We start from the raw sequence: 19,996 nt of genomic DNA on the forward strand, positions 1-19,996 counted from the left end.
CTTTATTGAGTTCTTTCTGAGCCTTGGGCCTTGTTCTAGCCCTTTCTGTGTGTTCTGTCATTTAAACCCCATCATTAACCCTTGCAAGATGGGTTTATTATGCACATTTAATAATGGGGAAACTGAGGCTTGGGAGAAATGATTTGCCCAAGGTCATACGGCCAGATGTGGGTGAGGCTGTCCGACACCCAGGTCTGCAGTGTATAATTTCTGGTAGGAAGCATTGAATGGGGACTTCCTCTGTCTCTGAGGGGACTTGATCCCAGATTTTGAAGGATGGATACCAACTTTTGGGGCTGGCCACTATGGGGTTAACTGGGCCAGCCCTTGGCTTGGCTGTGGCCTTGCCTCCCAGGGGTCAAGTCTGAGCACATGACAGTTCATCAGGCCCTGCCACCAGCAGGGTCTCTGACTTCTCACAGCATCCTTGGGAAGTAGATCTTCTGAGGCCCATGATGGGAAGCATCAAAAACAAGAGAGGGAAGAGGTGGGACCAGAACTTCAGCCTTGGCAGCTGCCACCCCCTCTGCCTTCTCCTGGGTTGAGGTGAGGCTGCCCTGTGGGTGTGGGGGTGACTCAGGCAGGGCACGTGGGTGGTAGGCGGGCACTGCAGCTGTGGCTGGTGGGCGTGGCCTGCCTGGCGCCAAGGGCAGGTGGCCCAGCCAGTTCTACTTCTGACACCTCATTCCAGCCACCCTTCTGCCTATGATGAGAGCCTCCTGCAGCCTCAGCCATAGTCCCACTGGGGGTCCTTGGGCCCAGGACATGCGGTGATCTCAGAACAGGGGCAGCCACCACCACCCAGGCCTCACCAGGTGAGTCCTCGCTGCACAGGCCACCAGTGCCCTCTAAGGCCCCAGGAAGCCCTGAACGAGGACCCTTTGGGCCATGTCTGCCCTTTGCTGACAGGCCTTGGGGCAGGCTGGGAGGGAGCCTGGGTCTCTAACAGGAGAAACAAAGTTGGATGTGAGCTCTTGGCCACAGGGACTGTGTGAGAGCACAGGTTCCGAGGGACTGGGAAACTGTCCCTGAGGTTTGGGGATCTCGGGGAGGGAGGACAGTCACGGGGAGGATCCTGTCTCCCGAGCAGGCCCCAGGGACGTGGCTCTCTGGGGCAGCAACGTGATGGGAGCTCAGGATGGGGTGAGGTGGCCCCAGAGCGATGGGGCCCAGGCATCTCACAGGGGCTGAGCCAGCAAGCTATGGGGTGGGGGGAGGTGGCCTGTGGCCCCCAGGGCCTGGTTTGTCTCCCAGGAGAGGCCGTTCCAGTCAGTACCAGGACTTGGGAGGCCCTTCTCAGGTGAGGAAGCCCAGTCCCAGGGCCAGGCCCGTGAGAGAGTCCAGCAGGTGAGAACGCAGGTTTACAGGGTGACTCAGGGAGCTAATGACAGCTGCTGCAGTCCCAGCCAGGCTCTCCTGCCCCTCTCCTGTCCCAGCTGCCCAGGGCTGTCCTGCACTCACTGGCCAGGGCAGAGAGGCTGGAGCAGCCAGCTGTCTTGGGTGAGAGACATAGGGTCCTTGGGAGACATACCTGTTCCACTTCCCGGTGCTTCCCTTCAAGCCCCACACAGGATCCAGCCCATCAGCAAAGCAGGTCTGGATGGAGAGGGGTGAGGCTCAGCTGCTCCCTCCAGGTGACAAGGGAGTCCAATGGACAGCCAGCCATGAGGCTGGTTATAGCCAGCTTTGGGTGAGAAAGATGATCAGTGTGTTAGCTGCAGAGAGCACCAGGGGACTGAGAAATTCAAAAGCCAGAGAAGCCTGAGGCTGTGTCACTAGGTGCATAGTGTCTAGAGTAAAGAAGGTGACAGTCCTCCTCCGTCCAGGAGAATTCTGAACACAAAACCTGGGAGAGACATTGAAACAGCAAAGCTAATACTGATGAGTCCCCCTGGAGATTGGTGGGGCTGGGGGTGATGGCTGGGGAGAGGTCAAGGTCACGGTGATTTCTACCCAGAAGCTCTGCTGGGCTCTCCTAGGACCCACAGGAGCAGGGGAAGCTGTGGGGACAATCTCCCTGTCTCTGGGAAGGCAGAGTGAGCTCCTTGTCCCAGGGGGTGTGAACACAGGGGTCTGAAGCCCCTTCTGAAGTTCCTCCATGTCCCCTCAACCCGAGCACCTGCTTTGTGATTGTGTTCCAGCCATGAACGCCCACCCCAAGGAGATGGTGCCCTTCATGGGCAGAAGAGCCACCATTGCCAGTGGGAGTCCTGCCATCATGCAGGAGAAGAGGCCGGCAGACATCACCCCCACCAAGAAGAGGTAGGGCGGGTTGGGGCCTGGGTGCTGCGCTGTGAGGGGCACAGGAGGAGCCTGGCGCCCACCTGCAGGGAGCCCTTGCCTGGGGCGGACCTGAGACTCAGTCTCATCTTGGGTAGCCTGGTGCTCAGCCCAGTATAACTGGGGGATCAGGGTAGGGGGAACAGCACTGCATACTCCGGGGCCGAGGTGAGGACATCAGGACAGCTGGAATCATCAGGGAGGCCGCTCCAGAGGGGCCCAGGGCACTGAGGCAGACGCATTCAGGAAGGCTCCAGGGAGAGGCAAGGGCTTGCTGGAGCCATCCTGAGACAAGAAGGTGAAAGGTGGGAGGGACCACGTGCTGGGTACATTTTTCTCACCCACTGAGGGCTTTTGTATCCACTGTGTGCCCAGCCAGGTAATCAAGCTCTCTAACCCAACCTGTAATGGGGACACTAGCTCACAGGGGGATGGTTAATTGCAATTGTGTCAACAACGTGCTCAGCACGGTGTCCAGCACAGGTTGGCACTGATAGTGTTTGTCACCTTGAACTTTGTCTTCGTTCTCATCATTGTCACCGTCACTCCCCAGGACCCCTGAGAACTGGTCAGGGATGGGATATTTATGGTTATAACTACTTCCGTTGGGGACATGGAGGAGTTGGGACCAGAGAAATTGCTTCTTCAGGGTCACACTTGGCCTCTGAGCTGCCCCCATTGAAGTCCCCCGGCCCCTTCAGCTGATTTGGTGCCCCTGAAGCCTGAATGCCCCTCCTCCACCCCAGCTGTGCTTCCCTGGGCCCTCCGTGGGTCCTCTGGTCTCAGCTGGCCCATTTGCCCTGCTCCTCTGCTTCTGCCCTTCTTGAGCCAGAGGTGAGCCTGGTGCTTTGCTTTCCATTGGTTCAAGTAATAATCGCTGAGGACTTTTGTGCGCACAGGCTGGGGAGACTGGGACACAGACAGAAAGAACTCCTGCCTCTGCTCAGAGTCCGGCTGGTGAGAGGGTTGCCAGGGAGAATGTGGGGAGTGACCTGGAGAGAGGGTAAACTACGTGGGGCAGGGCCCAAGGAGGGGCAGGTGGTGTTACAGTGGATGCTGGCAGGTGGACAGGAGGAGATAGGGCATCCCAAGCAGATGCTTGGGGAATCCCCACGTGGCTAACATGCTGGATGTGGGGAGCCTTTGCAGAGAAGAGTCCCATGAGGACTGCATCTTGGAATAACTTGGGGGTAGTAGGGAGCCATAGAGGGATTTAGTGTGAGAGGGAGGGCATGGCCAGGTTTGCATTTCGGAAAGGATACTCTGGGTGATCTGTGTGGATGCTGGGTTGGAGGGGTCTGTTAGGTGACTGGCGGTGATCCTGCTGGTGAGGCATGGAGAAGCGGGCACAGATCAGAAAGGTACTAGGATCGTGGAGGAGGGGAGGGAGAAGGAGGACCAGTGGGGGAACCTGGAGGGATGACAGGGCCATCTCTGACATGGGCACTTCAGAGGAGAAGGAGCATAGTCAGGAGGAACATGCCAGAGGGATATCCAGAGAGACACTCAGGTGGAATTTCCATCCTAGGGCGCAGGAGAGAAAATCTGGTGGGGAGATCAGACAGGTCTTGAGGGGCCTGCTGGGGCAACCTGGGTCTGGGGGGCTTGTCTGGATAGGAGCAGAGGTATTTATTTTTTATTTTGGGGGGAGGGGGAGGTAATCCGATTTATTTATTTATTTTTAATGGAGGTACTGAAGATTGAACCCAGGACCTCATGCACGCTAAGCACACGCTTTACCACTGAGCTATACAGTCTCCTGGAGCAGAGATACCTTTAAGCCACCAAACACTGCCCTCCTGCCTCTCTTCCTCCTTCCCTGCCCTCTTCCTTTCCCAGGGGAGGTGTGGACCTCAGAGAAGGACTGAGGACAGAGTTTCAGGAAAATCCCAGGTTTGCCCAGCAGTCAGGCCGCCCTTCCTGAGCCCATCCCATTTCATGAACTTAGTTCCAGGGTCAGCTCTGCCTATGGCCCTGGCCCAGCCAAGGGCCCGGTGTGAGGTGTGACCTTGGTCTCATGCAGTCGTGGCCCTTTCCCTTCCCAAGGCTCTTTGAGGGCCCTCACATGCCTACTTCTCCCCAGACCCCAAAGGTTTGGGCATCTCCCTCAGAACTGAGTATAGGACTCAGGTCTAGAAATAAAAAGAAAAGAAAAAATGAAATGTAAATAAAGAAGGTAACTCTGATCACTAAGGAAACATGTACCAATGGTGGAATTGAAGGCACCAGGAAATCTAGGCTGGGGAGGGGTTTTTGGACCTGGAGCTTCTTCTGAAGCATCCTGCCCCTCCCTGAGGGTAGTAGCTATGGTTATCTCCTTACTGGGCCCTGGGCAAGGTGTTGACACAGCCACAGGTCATGAAGGTCCTGGATGCGCTGGCTTGTGAAGCCCAGAGCTCTTGGGCTTTTCGTGGGACAAAGCAGGTGAGATCGGCTCCTCCCCAGCCCTGGGGCTGCCCAGGGATAATTCTTTGCCTTCAAAGGGATAGAAATGCAGCAGAAATGGCGCAGAGCTGTCTGTGCACCTGCGTTAACAACATGCAGGTCGTGGTGCCTTTCGGGCTGGGTCAAAGGTAGGAATAAACAGCACCTGCTGCAGGTCGGGAGCCAGGATATCACCCGGCCAAGACTTGGCCGTCTGCTGGTGCTGGCAGGTGAGATGTGGCACGTGCAGTGGCAAGCAGGGCAGGTGTGGGGCAGCTCCCCGCCCCAGGAGTTAGGTCCTTGCCCACAACTGGGTCCTGTCCAGCCCCGCTCTCACCACCCTCCTTCCCAGCCACCGAAGACCTCCTTCCTCAATCTCAGCCTTCATTTTCCTACCAAGGAGGATTTCTTCATGCTGCTTTTCTGCTTCTAGGGCTTTTCCTAAACCCCCGGTCCATCTCGAGACCCAGACTAAACCCACCCCGACAGAGTGCAGAGCCTTCCTCATCCCTGTCCTTGACCACAAGACCCTTCTCTTTCCCCTGAGCTCCCAAAGCTCAGCTCCTCTCTGAAGAGGTTGGCATGGTTATTGGGTGATGTCTTGGTTGAGATCTCTGAGGACAGGGTCTTTGGAGATGTCATCTCCTCCCTCCCTGCCCCCCAAGTTTCCTACGCAGAGAACACTAGTAGTTTTGAGTCAGTGAAGGGGCAGGCAAGACAACGAGAGGAGGAGAGGATGAGTTGATGAGTAAGCACCCGGTGCTCAGCACGATCTCCCAGCCTGAGTGAGGAGACTTCACTGTGAGATGAGAAAACGCTTCCTCCTCTCCCTCAGGCTCTCAGTCTCCGGGCCTGGAGTGGACAGATGCACTCATGCTCTGGTTTCCTGGGCCATTCTTGAGGCCCCTGTGGACTCTGGAAGGAGGCCTGAGAAAGAGGGGAGGTGGATGAGAGGCAAAGGACCTCTCTTCATCTTCTTGTACAAGAATGGGAAGGAGAGGTGAGGGCTTTGGGTAACTGAGTGCCAAGAAAGAGTCACCTGAGGGATGCAGCCTCCCAACATTTACAGTTCAAGGTTGTGTTGGCCTGTCTTCTTATTGGACCAGTTCGCTGGTCTTTCCATCTATCCACCTGTCTACCTACCCAACTACTCATTCTTCAGCCAATCATCCATCTATCCATCCATCCTTCCATGTATCCATGCACGCTTCCAACCATCCATCCATCCATCATCTACCCATCTCTCTATCCATCCACTCATCTGTCCAAGCAGTCATTCTTTTCCCCACTCATTTGTCTTTCACCTATCCTTCCTTGCACTCATCCACTGTTAGGTCTTCTGAGTGTTACGGCCAATGATGGGTACTAGAGAATTAGGACAATGCAATTGCAGTTCCTGCCATTGAAGAACGTAGAGCCAAAGGACAATGTGTAGTCATCTGGAGCAAGAAAAGCAATGGTCTCACTGTGTTAGAACCTGGATGACACTTGGGGGCAACTCTAACCAACCCAGCGAAACAGTAGCTTTGCAAGGGGAGGGATTTTTGTCTCCTTGTTTACCACTGTATCCCCAGCTCCTAGAATAGTGCCTGGCACATTGTAGATGCTCAATAAATATTTGTTGAGTAAATACACTATCAAGGAGCCCAGATAGGTAGGGTGGGATGGAGAGCAGGGCAGGGGCTGGGCCAACTGTCCTGGGGAAACAGTTGCAGGTGTGGGAGTTGAGTTCTGCCTGGAGATCTTCAGCAAGTCTCAGCCATGATATTTTAGGTCAGAGCTGCCATAGTGGTGTGGGGACAACTTTGGGGTGACGGTTCTGGGGTACTGCAGGAGTGCAGGGAAAGGTGATCCGACTGGATGATCTCTGATGTCTGCTTCAGCTGGGCAGTCCGTAAGCAGATGATCCTGGAGCTGCATTGACTCCAGAGTGCACGCCTTAGGGATCATCTAGCCCAACCATTCTCCATCCAGGTGAGGAGATACTTGGCCCACAGAAGGCAAGTGACCACCTAGGGTCATGCAGGAGGAGAGGCAGAGGCAGGGCCAGACTAGAACCCAGGCATCAAGCTCCCAGCTAAGGGTTGGCTCCTCCCTTTGTCTTCTCTTTTGGAAGACGGATTTGATTTTAGGTCAAGTCAGAAGTTTCCTCTTGATAGGCAGGAGACAGGAAGGTGGGGGCCAATGTATCAGCCAGCCCTGCTCTCACCCCACATATGCCCCATCTCTGGACTAGCTCTGAGCCTTCCAGGCTTGTCTGTGCCTGGAGGGGAGGGGAGGAGAGGAGGGACATTCCCCAGCAAGGCCCAGTCTGCATCCTGCCTGGCCCACTCTGGGAAATGGCTGTGTTGGGCAGCCTCCCTCTGGAGCTGGCTGGACTGAGAATAGGTCCAGAGGGCTGAGGGGAGAGCAGAACAGTGTGAGTAGTGGTGTGAGCTGGGAGTCTGGACATCAGGAGTCAGCTTCTCTGACCAATGTGGTCTCTGCCCTGGGGGTGGTGATCATGGAATAAGCTGCTGCTTCTTCCTGGGCCTCAGTTCCCTCATCTGTGGAATGGGGCCACAATCCCTCCCCTGCCACCCTCTATTCTGTCCTCCGCTGGCACTGGACTTTGGGAGCTCTTCTGTGGTCTTGTGAAGAAGGGAGGGGCTATGTTGCTTCTTCTGGGCCTGGCCAGGGAGGCAGGTGCAAAGGTGCTTGGGAGAGACGCCTGCTGGTGAGTAGGCCATAGTCTGAGCTGGGTCACAGAGCTGAGTCACAGAGCTGAGTCACAGAGCCAGTGGTGGTGCTGCACTGGCCGTAGAGTAGGGGTTTTACTGCAAGTGAGGTCATCCTCAGCCTGATCCTCACCATCCTCATTGTCACGAGAAGGCTGGTCTCTGAGCACATGTCTGCATTTGTGGGTGTGTCTGAACCTGGGGCTACATCTCCAGTGTGTGTCTTGCCTCTCACGGGGCAGTGAGTGTCTCCCCTTCCCTGGGGCTTAGCCAGGTCACGGGCCCTGGGCCCACAGCTCCCTTCTCCCAGTGCCGGCGGAGAGTGGACCCTTCATGGGCCTCTCCAGCGCTCCTCACCTCCACTGCCTGAGAGGTGGTTTCCTGGGTATTCCTCCCCACCCTTTTTTTTTAAACACCTTTATTATGGTGTGATTCCTGTATAGTAAACTACACGGGTCTTCCTTCTTGACCAGGATCTCAGCCCTGTCCCCTGACCCCGCAGCCCCTCTCTGCCCTGGATCAGCCTTTCTCAGCCTGTCTTCTGTGCCACTGAAATAAAGCGGGTGATGATGGAAGGAGGTTGAGTGTGGGGTGGGGACTGCACCTGAGCGGCGGCTATGACCCTGCCCTTTCCCTCTCTCTCAAGAGCCAGGAAAGGCCCTTGTAGATCTGAGGCTGTGGCCTCTCCTGCAGGGCCCTTGCTCAGACCTGAGACCTGAGGGGCAGTTGGAGTGAAGGGAGACTCTAGCTCCCATTGCCATGTTGAGCATCTCTGGTGAGTCCTTCGTACCTGGAGACAGCTGCAGGCAGGAAAGCACCCCTCTGATGTTAGGCCGCCCCAGGAGAGACCCCTGGGTTCATCTATCCAGTATTACTATTAATTAATAATAATATCCAATATTAATATTGAGTCACCCAGACCTTTATATCCTGGCTCCATTGACTACCTGCTGTGTGACCTTGGGCAAGTTGCTTGATCTCAGAGCCTTCACCTGCCCACGTGTGAAATGTGGGTGATGATGACAGTTCCTACCCCAGGTTAAGCGAGGCCTCTTGGGCCCGGAGTCCAGCATGGAGTTGGCTGGGGGTGAGCCCTCAGCTGTGGGTGGACAGGCCCTGCTCTAGCTCTAATGGCCTTGCTTGGGTGTTCCCCCCAGTGCACACTTCTTCCTGGAGATAGAAGGCTTTGAGCCCAACCCCACTGTCGCCAAGACCTCTCCCCCCATCTTCTCCAAGCCTATGGACTCCAACATCCGGCAGTGGTGAGTACTGCCCCTCGCCCCAGCCCCTTGCTCCGGCCCAGTCCTGGGCTCCAGTGGGCTGGCAGTGGCTCGCCCTGGGCCACACAGCCAGGCCTGGCTGTGGCGTGCTATCATTGTCCACTGCAAAACTTGTCTCTCTCTTCCTGCCACACCCCGCTACAGCATCTCTGGCAACTGTGACGACATGGACTCCCCACAGTCTCCTCAGGATGACGTGACAGAGACCCCGTCCAATCCCAACAGTCCCAGGTGAGCTGGCCCTCCCCCTCCTCCACCAGGCAGGTGCCAGCGGGGCAGGTCCAGAGGGACAGGCACAGGGACCCTGCAGGAAAGAGAAAGAAGCCGCCATTCCTGGAGGGCTGGGAGAAGTGTCTGGGCCCGAGGCTGTGGTGTGCAGGGCATTTGCGGGGGAAAAGGGAGTATTACATTTTATCAAAGTAGTACCCACTCCACCTTAGATGTTATAAAACATCCAAACAACAGCATGCAGCAGAGTGAGAACTTAACGCAATGCCATAACATACACTAAAAATACACACACATAACCATCACATATCAAGGTGCATTTTGTAAGAACACATACACACACACAAAAGGATCCACATCAGTGCATGATTGTAGTTGCCTATCTGGGATGTGTGGGTGGAGACAGAGAGATTAAAAAAATTCAAACACAAAATATGAAAGTGAAATTTCCCTTCCTCCTAATCCCATACTTTTGAGGCAATCACTATGAATAGTTAGGCATGTATCTTTCCTGGTCATTACTACAGGGATCCAAAGATACAGTTTGATAACATGTGATTGTGTTTGGATTAGAAGGGGAGCGGCACAGGACAGCACAGATCCCGGGGCCCCAAGCACTAACGGAGGGATTTCAGGCATTGTGACAGGCATGTGCAGGCAGTGGGGGGCCGGGGCAGTGCCCTGTAAGCACAGCGGCTCTGGGGCTCTGGCGGGGGAAGGGGAGAGAGCAGTGGGGTGGATGCATGTGTGGTGAGTCAGAAACATTTTCTGGCCTCAGTGCAAACCTGGCCAAAGAAGAGAGGAGGTGCAAAAAGAAGCGGCTGAAAAAGCGCATCTTTGCCGCCGTGTCAGAGGGCTGCGTGGAGGAGCTGCTGGAGCTGCTGGTGGAGCTGAAGGAGCTTTGCAAGTGGCGCCATGAAAGTGATGTGCCTGGTCAGTGCCTGGCCCTGGCAGAGGGTGCAGGGCTGGGGTCCTTTTCTTGGCTCCTGCTGTCCACCTACCTGTCCCTTGCCACACTTCCAGCCTTAAATGCTGGACTGATGATGTCGAACCTGATTCTGAGGGCAATAGGGAGCCATGGAAGGGCTTAGACAGGTGATGGTCATGGTCTGGCTACTTTGTGGAGGATGAGGGTAAAAGTGAAGGCTGCTGTTCAGGCAGAGTTGGGACCCTAGCAGCAGGGCTGGGGGAGGGGGACTAGCTCTTCAGGGAGTGGCATTGGAAAGACTCAGGATGGGAGGAGTGAGTCCAGGGTGGTGCCGTTTGGACTGGGAGACTTGGTGGCTAGTTGGGCCCCAGCTGTCTTGGAGGCCGGGGAGTAGCCAGTTAAGGGAGAGGCTGTAAGCTCTATTTGTTGGCACCCAGGGTGGGGCTGCTGGGCTGGAGCTTTCAGGTACACCCTGAAAGCTCCGTGTAGCATTAGGTCGACAGCGGGAAGCCAGACAGTGGGTGGGATTGCCCCCCACCAGGGGGAGGCGCCAAAGGCAAAGGGCAAAAGGTCTCTGATAAGGCTCTAGGCACCAAGGAGAAGGAGAAGCCAGCAAGGGGGCCTGAGGAGGAAGAGATGGACAGAGAGGAGGGGAGCGGGGAGCGTGGGGCAGGGAGGCAGCGGAGGCCCTGGGGGGAGGGTCTTGAGGTCTGATGCTGCAGCCTCCCCTCCTTAGGCTGGGAGGGCCAGGGGCAGGCGCCCAGCAACCCCCCACCCCCAACTGCCAGATGCTGCAGCTCCATCCTGTGACCCTCCCTGTCTGCAGACTTCCTCATGCATAAGCTGACGGCCATGGACACAGGGAAGACCTGCCTGATGAAGGCCCTGTTAAACATCAACCCCAACACCAAGGAGATCGTGCGGATCCTACTGGCCTTTGCTGATGAGAATGACATCCTGGACAGATTCATCAATGCTGAGTACACGGAGGAGGCCTACGAAGGTACCCACCTATGAGAGGGGCTGTGCAGGCAGGGATTTCAAAGTGGGGTGGGCCATGCCACACACAGGCACTGCTGTCCCCGAAGCCCACAGCACTTAGCATGGTGCCCGGCACCTTCATTTATTCTGTAAACAATCTTGAGCACTGACCAGCTGCTTTGCAGTAATTTTGGCCCTGGGACACGTGGGTAAATAAGACAGATGAAGGCCACTGCTCTAAAGGTAATTTTAGATGGAAGATGCTATGAAAAAAAAAGGTAATTGTTACCAAAAAGTGACTGGCGGTGCACAACTTTAGAGTGGACGGTCAGGGAGGTGACCTTGATCTGAAGTTTGTATAATACGAAGGATCCAGAACAAGAAAAAAGCGGAAGCCCAAGCTGCGACTAAGCTTGGCACAACTGAGTGATAGAAAGAAGGCAGGAGATGAGGTTAGAGAGCTGGGCGGGGCCAATACATGGCAACAGTTAGTAACATCACCTTCATCATCATCATCATCACTGTTATTAACCACCCAATTTGGGTCTTAGTTTTGTGGCTTCTGTCTTAGGTGGGCAGGAGAGGATACAGGGAGACCAAATTTGGGATAGTGTTTCTTTGCTCAGGAAATTTGTTATGAATAATCAGTAAGGTGTGTCTTTGTTTTTGGAGTCAGTAGACATCCTGTTAGGATCTTATGAGGTGCTTGTGGCCAAAATGATTGGCTCAGGAATAAGTGGATGCCATCTTGCTGATATGCTGGGGGTGTTAAGCATCTCAGCTTTTTGCAGATGGGAGTCTGAATTGGGCTCTTAACTTTCCTCATGGGCGAAAGTCAGTTTATTTATATTTATTTATTTGCTCCTTGCAGACTTTCAAAAGTGTTTTTATTATATACAAGGAAAAGCCAAGAATTACAAAAAAACCCTGAAGATTATTGATGGGAGGATAGGAAACCCAGAGGAGATTGCTGCAACTGAGTGCTGAGTTGCACACACAGAGCTCCCTGGTAGCCAAAGCAAACAGAGAAACTGGATGAACTATATAATATTCTCAGCCTGTCACGAGGGAGCTCACACTAGCCCTGTAGCCAGGGGGCTTTAGGCCACTGTCTCAAGCTTGCTCGTCCAGATTCTTTTCCCTTTTTAGTCCCCCTCCGTTCCCTTTCTTCTTCTTGTCAGTATTGCAGGGATTTACAGGCCCGCCTCTTCTAGCAGACGTTCTCCTTGAGGGCAGAGATGGAGTCTATCTTGCCCAGAGTGGATTCCCTGGTGCCCTGGGGTCTCACATAAGAGATCCTTAATCAATATTTTTTGAACGAATGAATAAACAAAGATTAACATCTCTATTAAGGTCTTGCTGCCCTGGCTGCAAATCCATATCTCTCTGCTTTCTCAGCCTCCCCTTCCCTTGTTCCTTCCCTCTTTCATGAATCAGCCTCTCACTGGTGAGCAGGTACCCACTCTCTCTGCATAGTGGGAGGAGCCATTTATTCCTTCCCAGAAACCGGCTCCCCATTCCTCCCCTAGTGGTATCGCCCAGCACCCTCCCTTCTGTGTTCGCCACATTTAGGGGTTCCAGGACTAGCAGAGTAACATTGTTCCTCACCTTGGGCAAGTTAGCTTGCCTTTCTGAGCCTCAGTTTCCCCGTTTGGTAGAGGCTAATATTTCCTTTCTAATGCTAATATTTCCTCTGTTGCTAGGAGAACCCAATGACAACTTTACTAATATGCATTTTTAAGCATTTTATCAGAGGCCTTCAGAGACTTACTTTTTTCTTTTAACAATTTGTTCAATTAAAATTTTTTATCATACAAAATTTTAAACCTACAACTGACATAATAGCATGATGAACTTTTATATATCCATCATCCAGATTCAAGGCACCAATTTATTTTTAATTACATAAATAACACATGATTAGAGTTTCATTGTAAAACATCCAGATAGTTTAAGTGAAAACATTTACTTTATTTATTATTATTATTCTTTTATTTTTATTTTCATTTTTAATGGAGGTACTGGGATTGAACCCAGGACCTCGTGCATGCTAAGCATGCACTCTTATCACTGAGCTATACCCTCCCCCCTTAATCAAGTAAAAACAAAACCAGAAAAACTTCACCTATTCCCCACTCTCCCCTCCAGAGATGATGACTACGGTGTGTATCATTTGAGGACTACATTAGACTTTCGACATAAGTGTGTATGTGCACATAGAAATAGTTTTATTTATTCACTAATCTACCTATTTAACATAAAATAGTATTGTACTGTTTGTATTGTTCAACAATTTGATTTGGGGGGATTAAATATATGTTTTAAGTGCCTTCTCATATCAGAATATAAAAGTCTGCCTCCTTTTCACCTGCTTAGTCTGAAGACGGCTGCAATGGGGGTGATTTCACATTTCCCTGTCGATGGCAGACATCCAGGTGCTTCCCAGTGTTTTGCGATGACAGCGTTGCAGTGCATAGTCTTGTCTGTAACCCTTACACCGCGCATACATGTTTTAGGAAAGCACTTTGAACTGGATTCTCTGGGTTCAGGACGTGCATATTTAAAATTACAATGGCTATTGCCCCAAGTTTGCCTGCAAAAACTACTAATTTACTCTCCCCCACACACAAGAGTACAAAAGGATGCATCCTTGCCAATATTGTATTGCCAAGATACATACTGTCAATCCAACAGGTGAAAAGTGTTAACTCCTCAGGTTCAAATCTTCATCTTCCTGATCACCAGTGATTCCAAACACCTTGCACTCTCTGTATTGGCTGGGTGTGTCTTCTTCTCAGTGAGGTGCTTGTTGCTAATCTTCTGTCAGTTCTCTTTTAGGTTGTTTGTCTTTTTATTGATTTGTGGGAGCTCCTCATCTATTGTGGACTTTGAAACACACATTGCCTCTTTCATACATCTCAGATATTTCCTCCAGCCCATCACTTGTCCTTTAAGATATCTTTTGAAATAGAGAAACTTTTAATTTTTATGTAAGCAAACTGTCAATCTGTCCATTTTTTTCTTTATGGTTTCTGCATTTTGGATTTTGCTTCAGAAGGTTTTCCCTGCCAGAAGGTCAGTTATAAACAGTTTTCCAGACTTTAAAAATGCTTAGTTTTTAACCCACCAGGACTTCATTTTTTGGTCTGTGGCATGATGGCAGCTCTTTGGAAAATGCTGCTTCTAGTGGGATATTTTGAGACCCCGTGCCCTAGCCTTCCAGTCCCCTCCATCTGGAGGTTCTGTAGGCCCCACCAACAGGGTTAACGTCCCTCCTCCCTCTCCCTAATGCTTCTCCCCTATTTTGTCTCTTAGTCACAAAGGCACCAGCCACCCAGCACCCAGGCCAGACACCTGGATCTTACCTGAGACTCCCCTTCTCCCCCAACCCCCACAGGCCATTCCGAAGACTATTTCTCCTAAGGATCTTTAGGTCTACGGGCTGGACACTCCCTCACAACTCTGGGCTCCTAATGCATCCTCCAATTTTGCAGCCAGAGTGATCTGAAAATACACACACACAAAACCCAAGACTCTGGTCATGTCACTTCCCTGCTTCATGCCTTCTGTGCCTTCCCATGGTCCTTAGGATAACGTTCTCATCTGTTCACCTGGCTTATGAGGCCTTGAGTTGGCCCCATCCACCCTCCGTAAACTTACGTGGTCCCAGGTTAGAGGCCACTTCTGGGAAGCCCCCCAACCCGTCTGTGTTAAGAGCCCCTGCTCTGGGCACCACAGCCCCTGCACCTCGGGTATCATAGCACTTCATTCTCAGTGAGATAGTGAGCTTCTGGAGGACAAGAATCAAAACTGCATCCCGTGTCCCACTGCATCCCCAGCGCCTGGACCCTAGCACAGAGCAGATGCTCCCTAAATAATCCTTGCTTCCCAGCAAGATTGAAGCAAAGAATGAAGCTGGGACTCTTGGTACCTGGGTGACACAGACCCGACAGGCGACTAGTACTTCTCCATGGGTCCGTGGAGGGTATGGAGGCCAGAAAGGGGAAAAGGCCAGAGAGGTTGTGTCACCCCGGCTCCCAGCCGCTGAGCGCCCCCTCCCACCCCCGGCCGGCCCGCAGGACAGACGGCGCTGAACATCGCCATCGAGCGGCGGCAGGGAGACATCACCGCGGTGCTCATCGCGGCTGGCGCCGACGTCAACGCCCACGCCAAGGGGATCTTCTTCAACCCCAAGTACCAGCACGAAGGCTTCTACTTCGGTGGGTGCCGCCCTGGCCTGGGGCGGGGAAGCGGGGGCGGGGTGGGGGGCGGGAAGGCGGTGGAGGGAGAGGTCGCCCCGCCCCATGACCTCTGACCCAAGAGGCGCTGGCGGGCAGAGGGCTGGAGACCCTCCTGCCCGTCTCTGCTGCCTCAGAGGCATCCGAGGCCCTGGAGGACAGAGCCGGGACTAGGGAGGCGGCAGGGGTGGATCTATCTGAACGGACCGGACCCACCGCCAGGCTGGACCGGAGAGGAGGAAGTAGCTGGGGACCTGGGAGGATCGGGGAGCCGGCATTCTGGGAGTGTCACCTGGTGGTCTTAGTGGGCACCCTGACTTTCAGCTGAGCAGCCCTCAGGGAACAGAGACCTGGGAGGGAGACCAAAGGAGAGCCCTAGTTTACAAAGCAGCCGACAGGTCCTGAGAAGGGATGTGACTTGCCCCAGTGTAGCAAGCAGCTGATGTAGGCATCCCGGTGGCCAGCTCAGGCGTCTTTTCCGTGTCCAGTGCCTCTCAGAACTGCAAACAGGGAGTCAAAAGTAAGAGGACGAGAATTCCCTGGCTGACACCTTAGGGAGTCCAAAAGCAATTAGAGTTAGGCCGTTTTGGGTGAAAAAAAAATTTTTTTAATGTGTGATTTATATATAGTGAAGTTCACCCACTTTAATGGACAGTTCTGTTCATTTCCACAAATGCATACAGTCATGTAACCACCACTGTGGTCAGGACAGGGAACAGCTTTATCACACCCAAAAATTTCCTGGTACAACTTTGTAGTCAATTCCTCTTCCCAGCCCAGCCCCTGACAGATGACCACTGACCTGTTTTCTGGGTGGTTTTTAGTCAGCAGGACTAGATGGGTCTGAGTGGCCTTGAGGACAGGGTCTTGTCCAGTCCATTGCCTGGCGTCAGACCTGGTTGGAGCCTGTGTTGGGAACATTTGTCAGGTGGGATGAAGAAAGGGTACCGGGGGAGACTGGGGAGCAGCAGCAGCAGACCTGCTGTCCAGGCCTGAGTCCGTCCACGGCTTACCGTGTGTGACCCTGTGGGAGTCACCTGTCTTCTCTTTTCTTAACAAACTTTTATTGTTTACTATATACACCACGTCTTGTTCTAGGTAGTAGAAATACATCTCTGAACAAAGTCGAGATCTTAGCTCTTGTGGAACTTACATTCTAGATGGGAGAGAGACCATCAATAAACATAATAAATAAGAATGTTCTGTAATATGCTAGAAAATAATAAGTGCTATTCAGAAAATAGAAAGTAAAGTAGGAAAGGGGAATCAGGAGTTCTGGGGCAGGAAGGAGGTGGGTTTCAATTTTAAATAGAACACTTAGGGTGATTCATTGAAAAGGTGACATTTGAGCAAAGACTTGAAGGTGGTAAGAGAGTAAACGATGCTGATATCTAAGAAACAGCACTACTGGCAGCGGGAACAGACTGTGCAAAGGCCCTGCGGTACGAAAATGCTTGTGTGTGCTTGAGGAAAAGGAAGAAGGCCATTGTGGCTGGAGGAAGTGAGTGATGGGGAGAGGAGTAGATGATGTCAGATGTTGGGCCTTGTGTGCTATTGTTGGAATCCGAGCTTTTATTCTGGGTAAGGTGAGCCTTATTTGTTAACAGGATCAGTCTGGCTGCTGTGCTAAGAATCATGTTGGAGGGCCAGGGTGGTAGCAGGGAGACCAGCTAGGAGGTTATTGCAGCGATCCAGCCCCAGTCTCCCATCCCTGCGGAAATGGTCTGGAGAAGCCTCAGTCCTAGGACTTGGGGATCACCGCTCTGGTCCGCGAGAGAACCGAGTCCCCGCACTCTGCCTCCCCTAGGTGAGACACCCCTGGCCCTGGCAGCCTGCACCAACCAGCCCGAGATCGTGCAGCTGCTGATGGAGAACGAGCAGACGGACATCACCTCCCAGGACTCACGGGGAAACAACATCCTCCACGCGCTGGTGACGGTGGCCGAGGACTTCAAGACGCAGAATGACTTCGTCAAGTGCATGTACGACATGATCCTGCGGAGGAGTGGCAACTGGGAGCTGGAGACCATGCGAAACAATGATGGCCTGACGCCGCTGCAGCTGGCCGCCAAGATGGGCAAGGCCGAGGTGGGCGAGACTGGGATGGGGGCTGTAGGCACACTCCCCAAGGGGCCCTGCTGAGTGGCTGACTGCGCAGAGCCATGAGAAGCAGCACGTGGACCCACCTTCTCAACTTCAGTTCCTAACATTGTTTTTCTCCTGTCCTGGGACCTCCTTGCCGGAGCCCCAGTGGAGGAGCCTTAAGGCTGAGGATTCCAGTGTGGCAAGGCACCCAAGCAGAGGCTGAGTGTCTGAGCCTCGGGGCCTTCAGCCTCTCATGAGGACAGGAGCCCCAGAAGGCCTGCTCTGGATCCAGAGCCAATGGGCTGCTGCTCCCTGACTCTGGGGAGACCCCAGCCTGTCTGTCAGGTGGAAACCTTGAGCCAGGTCCCTAGCAGTGTGTGTGGCTGCTCATGGCCCTTTGTGCCCTTGCATTGTGGCCGAGGAACTCAAGTTAACCCGGAGCCTTGGTGAAGCCTCAGCTGGGTGGGCTCACATCTCTCTAAGTGGCTGGGACCACAGCTTGGTCAGATTTCAAGGTCAAGACTCAGGTTGGGGTGAGAGTCACAGCTTAGCAAAGCCCGTCCTTGGCCTCCATATCTCGAACTCTGGGAGAGGACTGTGGCTCCCGGGAGGCTTCTGGAAGGGCGCTGAGAGGTGACAGTGGGGGACTGTTGAGCAATGGCAGCTGTGCCAGCCTCAGGGCGGCTGACGGGGGTGGGGGGCCAGAGGCGCTGCCCTGAGGGCCTTGGGTCCCAGCCCAGAGCTCAGGGCTGGGCCCACAAGGGACCCTTTCATTCTGTTGTGGGAGGAGGAGGGGATGGAGCACAGCTTGGACAGGAGGAATTGTGTGCCTGCCTCCCCCGTCCCCTGCCCACCCCAAGGACACGGCTTCCTGGGGGTTTGAGGAGAAGTCAGATTTGTGGTTGCAAGTGGGCTTTCTCCAAGGACTCCGAGGCGTGTGCTTTCCCTGGGGAGGGCCCCGGGACGAAGCCTCCCGCATGGAGCATGGCCCCACGCCCCCCTGGTTCTCTAGAGAATAGCGTGTCCCCCACCCCTCCCCGTGGCCAGGCTTGGGGAGGTGCCTGCACCCTTCCTGGCCCCTTCTCTCCTGCATTCAGTGTTCTTTGGAAACCTTTCTGGATGCTGCCCAAGTCGGCCACTCTGCTGGGAGTGGAGGGTCCAGCCATACTTGAGACACAGACCCTGTCCCTGGGCCCTCTAGGCTGGGGATGCAGGAAGGGGAGACCTACCCTTTCCACAGGAGCTTCCTAACTGGGCTGTAGAGACTAGGCTCCAGGTGAGATGAGATGGGAACTCCAAGGGTCACGTGAGCTGAGGGCTCTGACGCTGTCCTTCCTGACAGAACCCTCTTCCTGGACCTTGAGTTGGTGCCCCGGGAAGTTCTGCCCCCATCCTAGGGCACCCGGGCTCAGCTGTCGGGAACTAGTGAGCTCTTCATCCTCCCTGCACTATGGAACCGCTCAGGAAGCTCTACTAGATGCAGATGCCTGGGTCCCCCTGCAGAGACTTGGATTGAATCTGTCAGTGGTGTGGGATTTTTCGGTGTTCCCTCGGGACTCTCATTTGCAGCAGAGTGAGGACTGCTGACCTAGGGAGTGGGTCCCACAGGCCCCTCAGGAAGGCTGGCGGCTTGCATCACCCCTTGTCTGGCCAGAACAGTGAGCCTCAACTGGCAGGGTCTTGACTGAGGGTAGGATGGGGAAGCCGGAAAAACTTCTAGCTTCTTCTCAAGTCCAGGCCAAACAGAAATTATTACTTGAAATTGTCACTTTCTGGAATCTTCAGGGAATGGACTCCCCAGCTGGTGCAAGGACTTGTGAGCTGACTGTGCAGGGCCCTCACACCTCTTGTCTCCGGTGCTCACAGTCCCCGGACTGATGGCAGATCAGCGATTGGCGCCCATTCTTCAGATAAAGCCGGGCCCAGGGCCACGGTGACAGGAGCAGAGGCCCGACTCAGTCCATCCCTGGTGGGGCCTCTTCCCCGCGCCGTCTGCCTTGGGCGGGCCCAGCTGTGTTGGCCCCAAGCCCGGTTCTGCAGCTGACGGTCGTTCCTCTTCTTACCCCAGATCCTGAAGTACATCCTCAGCCGCGAGATCAAGGAGAAGCGGCTCCGGAGCCTGTCCAGGAAGTTCACCGACTGGGCCTACGGGCCCGTGTCATCCTCGCTGTACGACCTCACCAACGTGGACACCACGACGGACAACTCGGTGCTGGAAATCATCGTCTACAACACCAACATCGATGTGGGTCTCCCGGGTGGGCTGGGGAAGGTGGCGGGGGTGGGACCCCATGCTATGAGCTGCGCATGCCTGCAGCCCCCATTCCTGTGACTCAGTGGGCAGGGCCTGGGGCAGGTGCTGGGGCCACTTGATCCCAGGTGACCTGGTGGTAGGGGTGTTGATCTTCTCCATCATGTTCCTCCTCAACTCCTCTTACTGCTTCTGTATGATCGGGGCTTAGAATCCCTTCTTCCCCCGAATCTGGCCCCAGATGAGGGTCAGGGAGTGCACAGCTGGTGCACTCAGGGACACCTTTCTGGAGGAGGCAAGGCGGGGAGGTCAGTGAAGCTGAAAGAGAAGAGAAAGGATTGGCAGTGGGAGGTTTTTGGCTCTTAAGGGGAGTGAGGCAACAAGCTGGATCTTCATCCTTCACATTTTACCAAGAGTCTTGCTTCCCAGAGCCTCCTTGGCCCCTCATGGCAGCCTAGCTGGTAGGGAAGGGATTGAGATCTGTTTTATAGATGAGGAGACAAGGCCTGGAGAGGGTCAGGGGTTTTCCTAGGGTCACACAGTCAAGGGGGGCCCAGTAGGGGCCAGAACTGCAGTTATGGCCC

At 54.0% G+C, this 19,996-nt stretch overlaps 1 protein-coding gene across 2 annotated transcripts in view; it reads left to right on the forward strand.

Moving 5' to 3' along the window:
* The first annotated feature begins 493 nt into the window (after nucleotides 1–493).
* TRPV3 (transient receptor potential cation channel subfamily V member 3) overlaps nucleotides 494–19,996 on the forward strand; it is a 32,322-nt gene continuing 12,819 nt past the window's right edge. Inside the window, exons 1-9 of one of the 2 annotated variants that reach the window (XM_072940328.1) lie at nucleotides 494–815; nucleotides 2,142–2,262; nucleotides 8,579–8,683; nucleotides 8,846–8,932; nucleotides 9,708–9,862; nucleotides 10,684–10,860; nucleotides 14,918–15,058; nucleotides 16,884–17,164; nucleotides 19,230–19,406. In XM_072940328.1, coding sequence (XP_072796429.1) covers nucleotides 2,144–2,262; nucleotides 8,579–8,683; nucleotides 8,846–8,932; nucleotides 9,708–9,862; nucleotides 10,684–10,860; nucleotides 14,918–15,058; nucleotides 16,884–17,164; nucleotides 19,230–19,406 — 1,242 coding nt within the window. In that variant the 5' untranslated portion in view covers nucleotides 494–815; nucleotides 2,142–2,143. The remainder of the gene's footprint in view (nucleotides 816–2,141; nucleotides 2,263–8,578; nucleotides 8,684–8,845; nucleotides 8,933–9,707; nucleotides 9,863–10,683; nucleotides 10,861–14,917; nucleotides 15,059–16,883; nucleotides 17,165–19,229; nucleotides 19,407–19,996) is intronic. The other variant, XM_072940327.1, reaches the window with a different exon arrangement.

Source organism: Vicugna pacos, chromosome 16 (genome assembly GCF_048564905.1).
Source record: "Vicugna pacos chromosome 16, VicPac4, whole genome shotgun sequence".
Taxonomy (NCBI): domain Eukaryota; kingdom Metazoa; phylum Chordata; class Mammalia; order Artiodactyla; family Camelidae; genus Vicugna; species Vicugna pacos.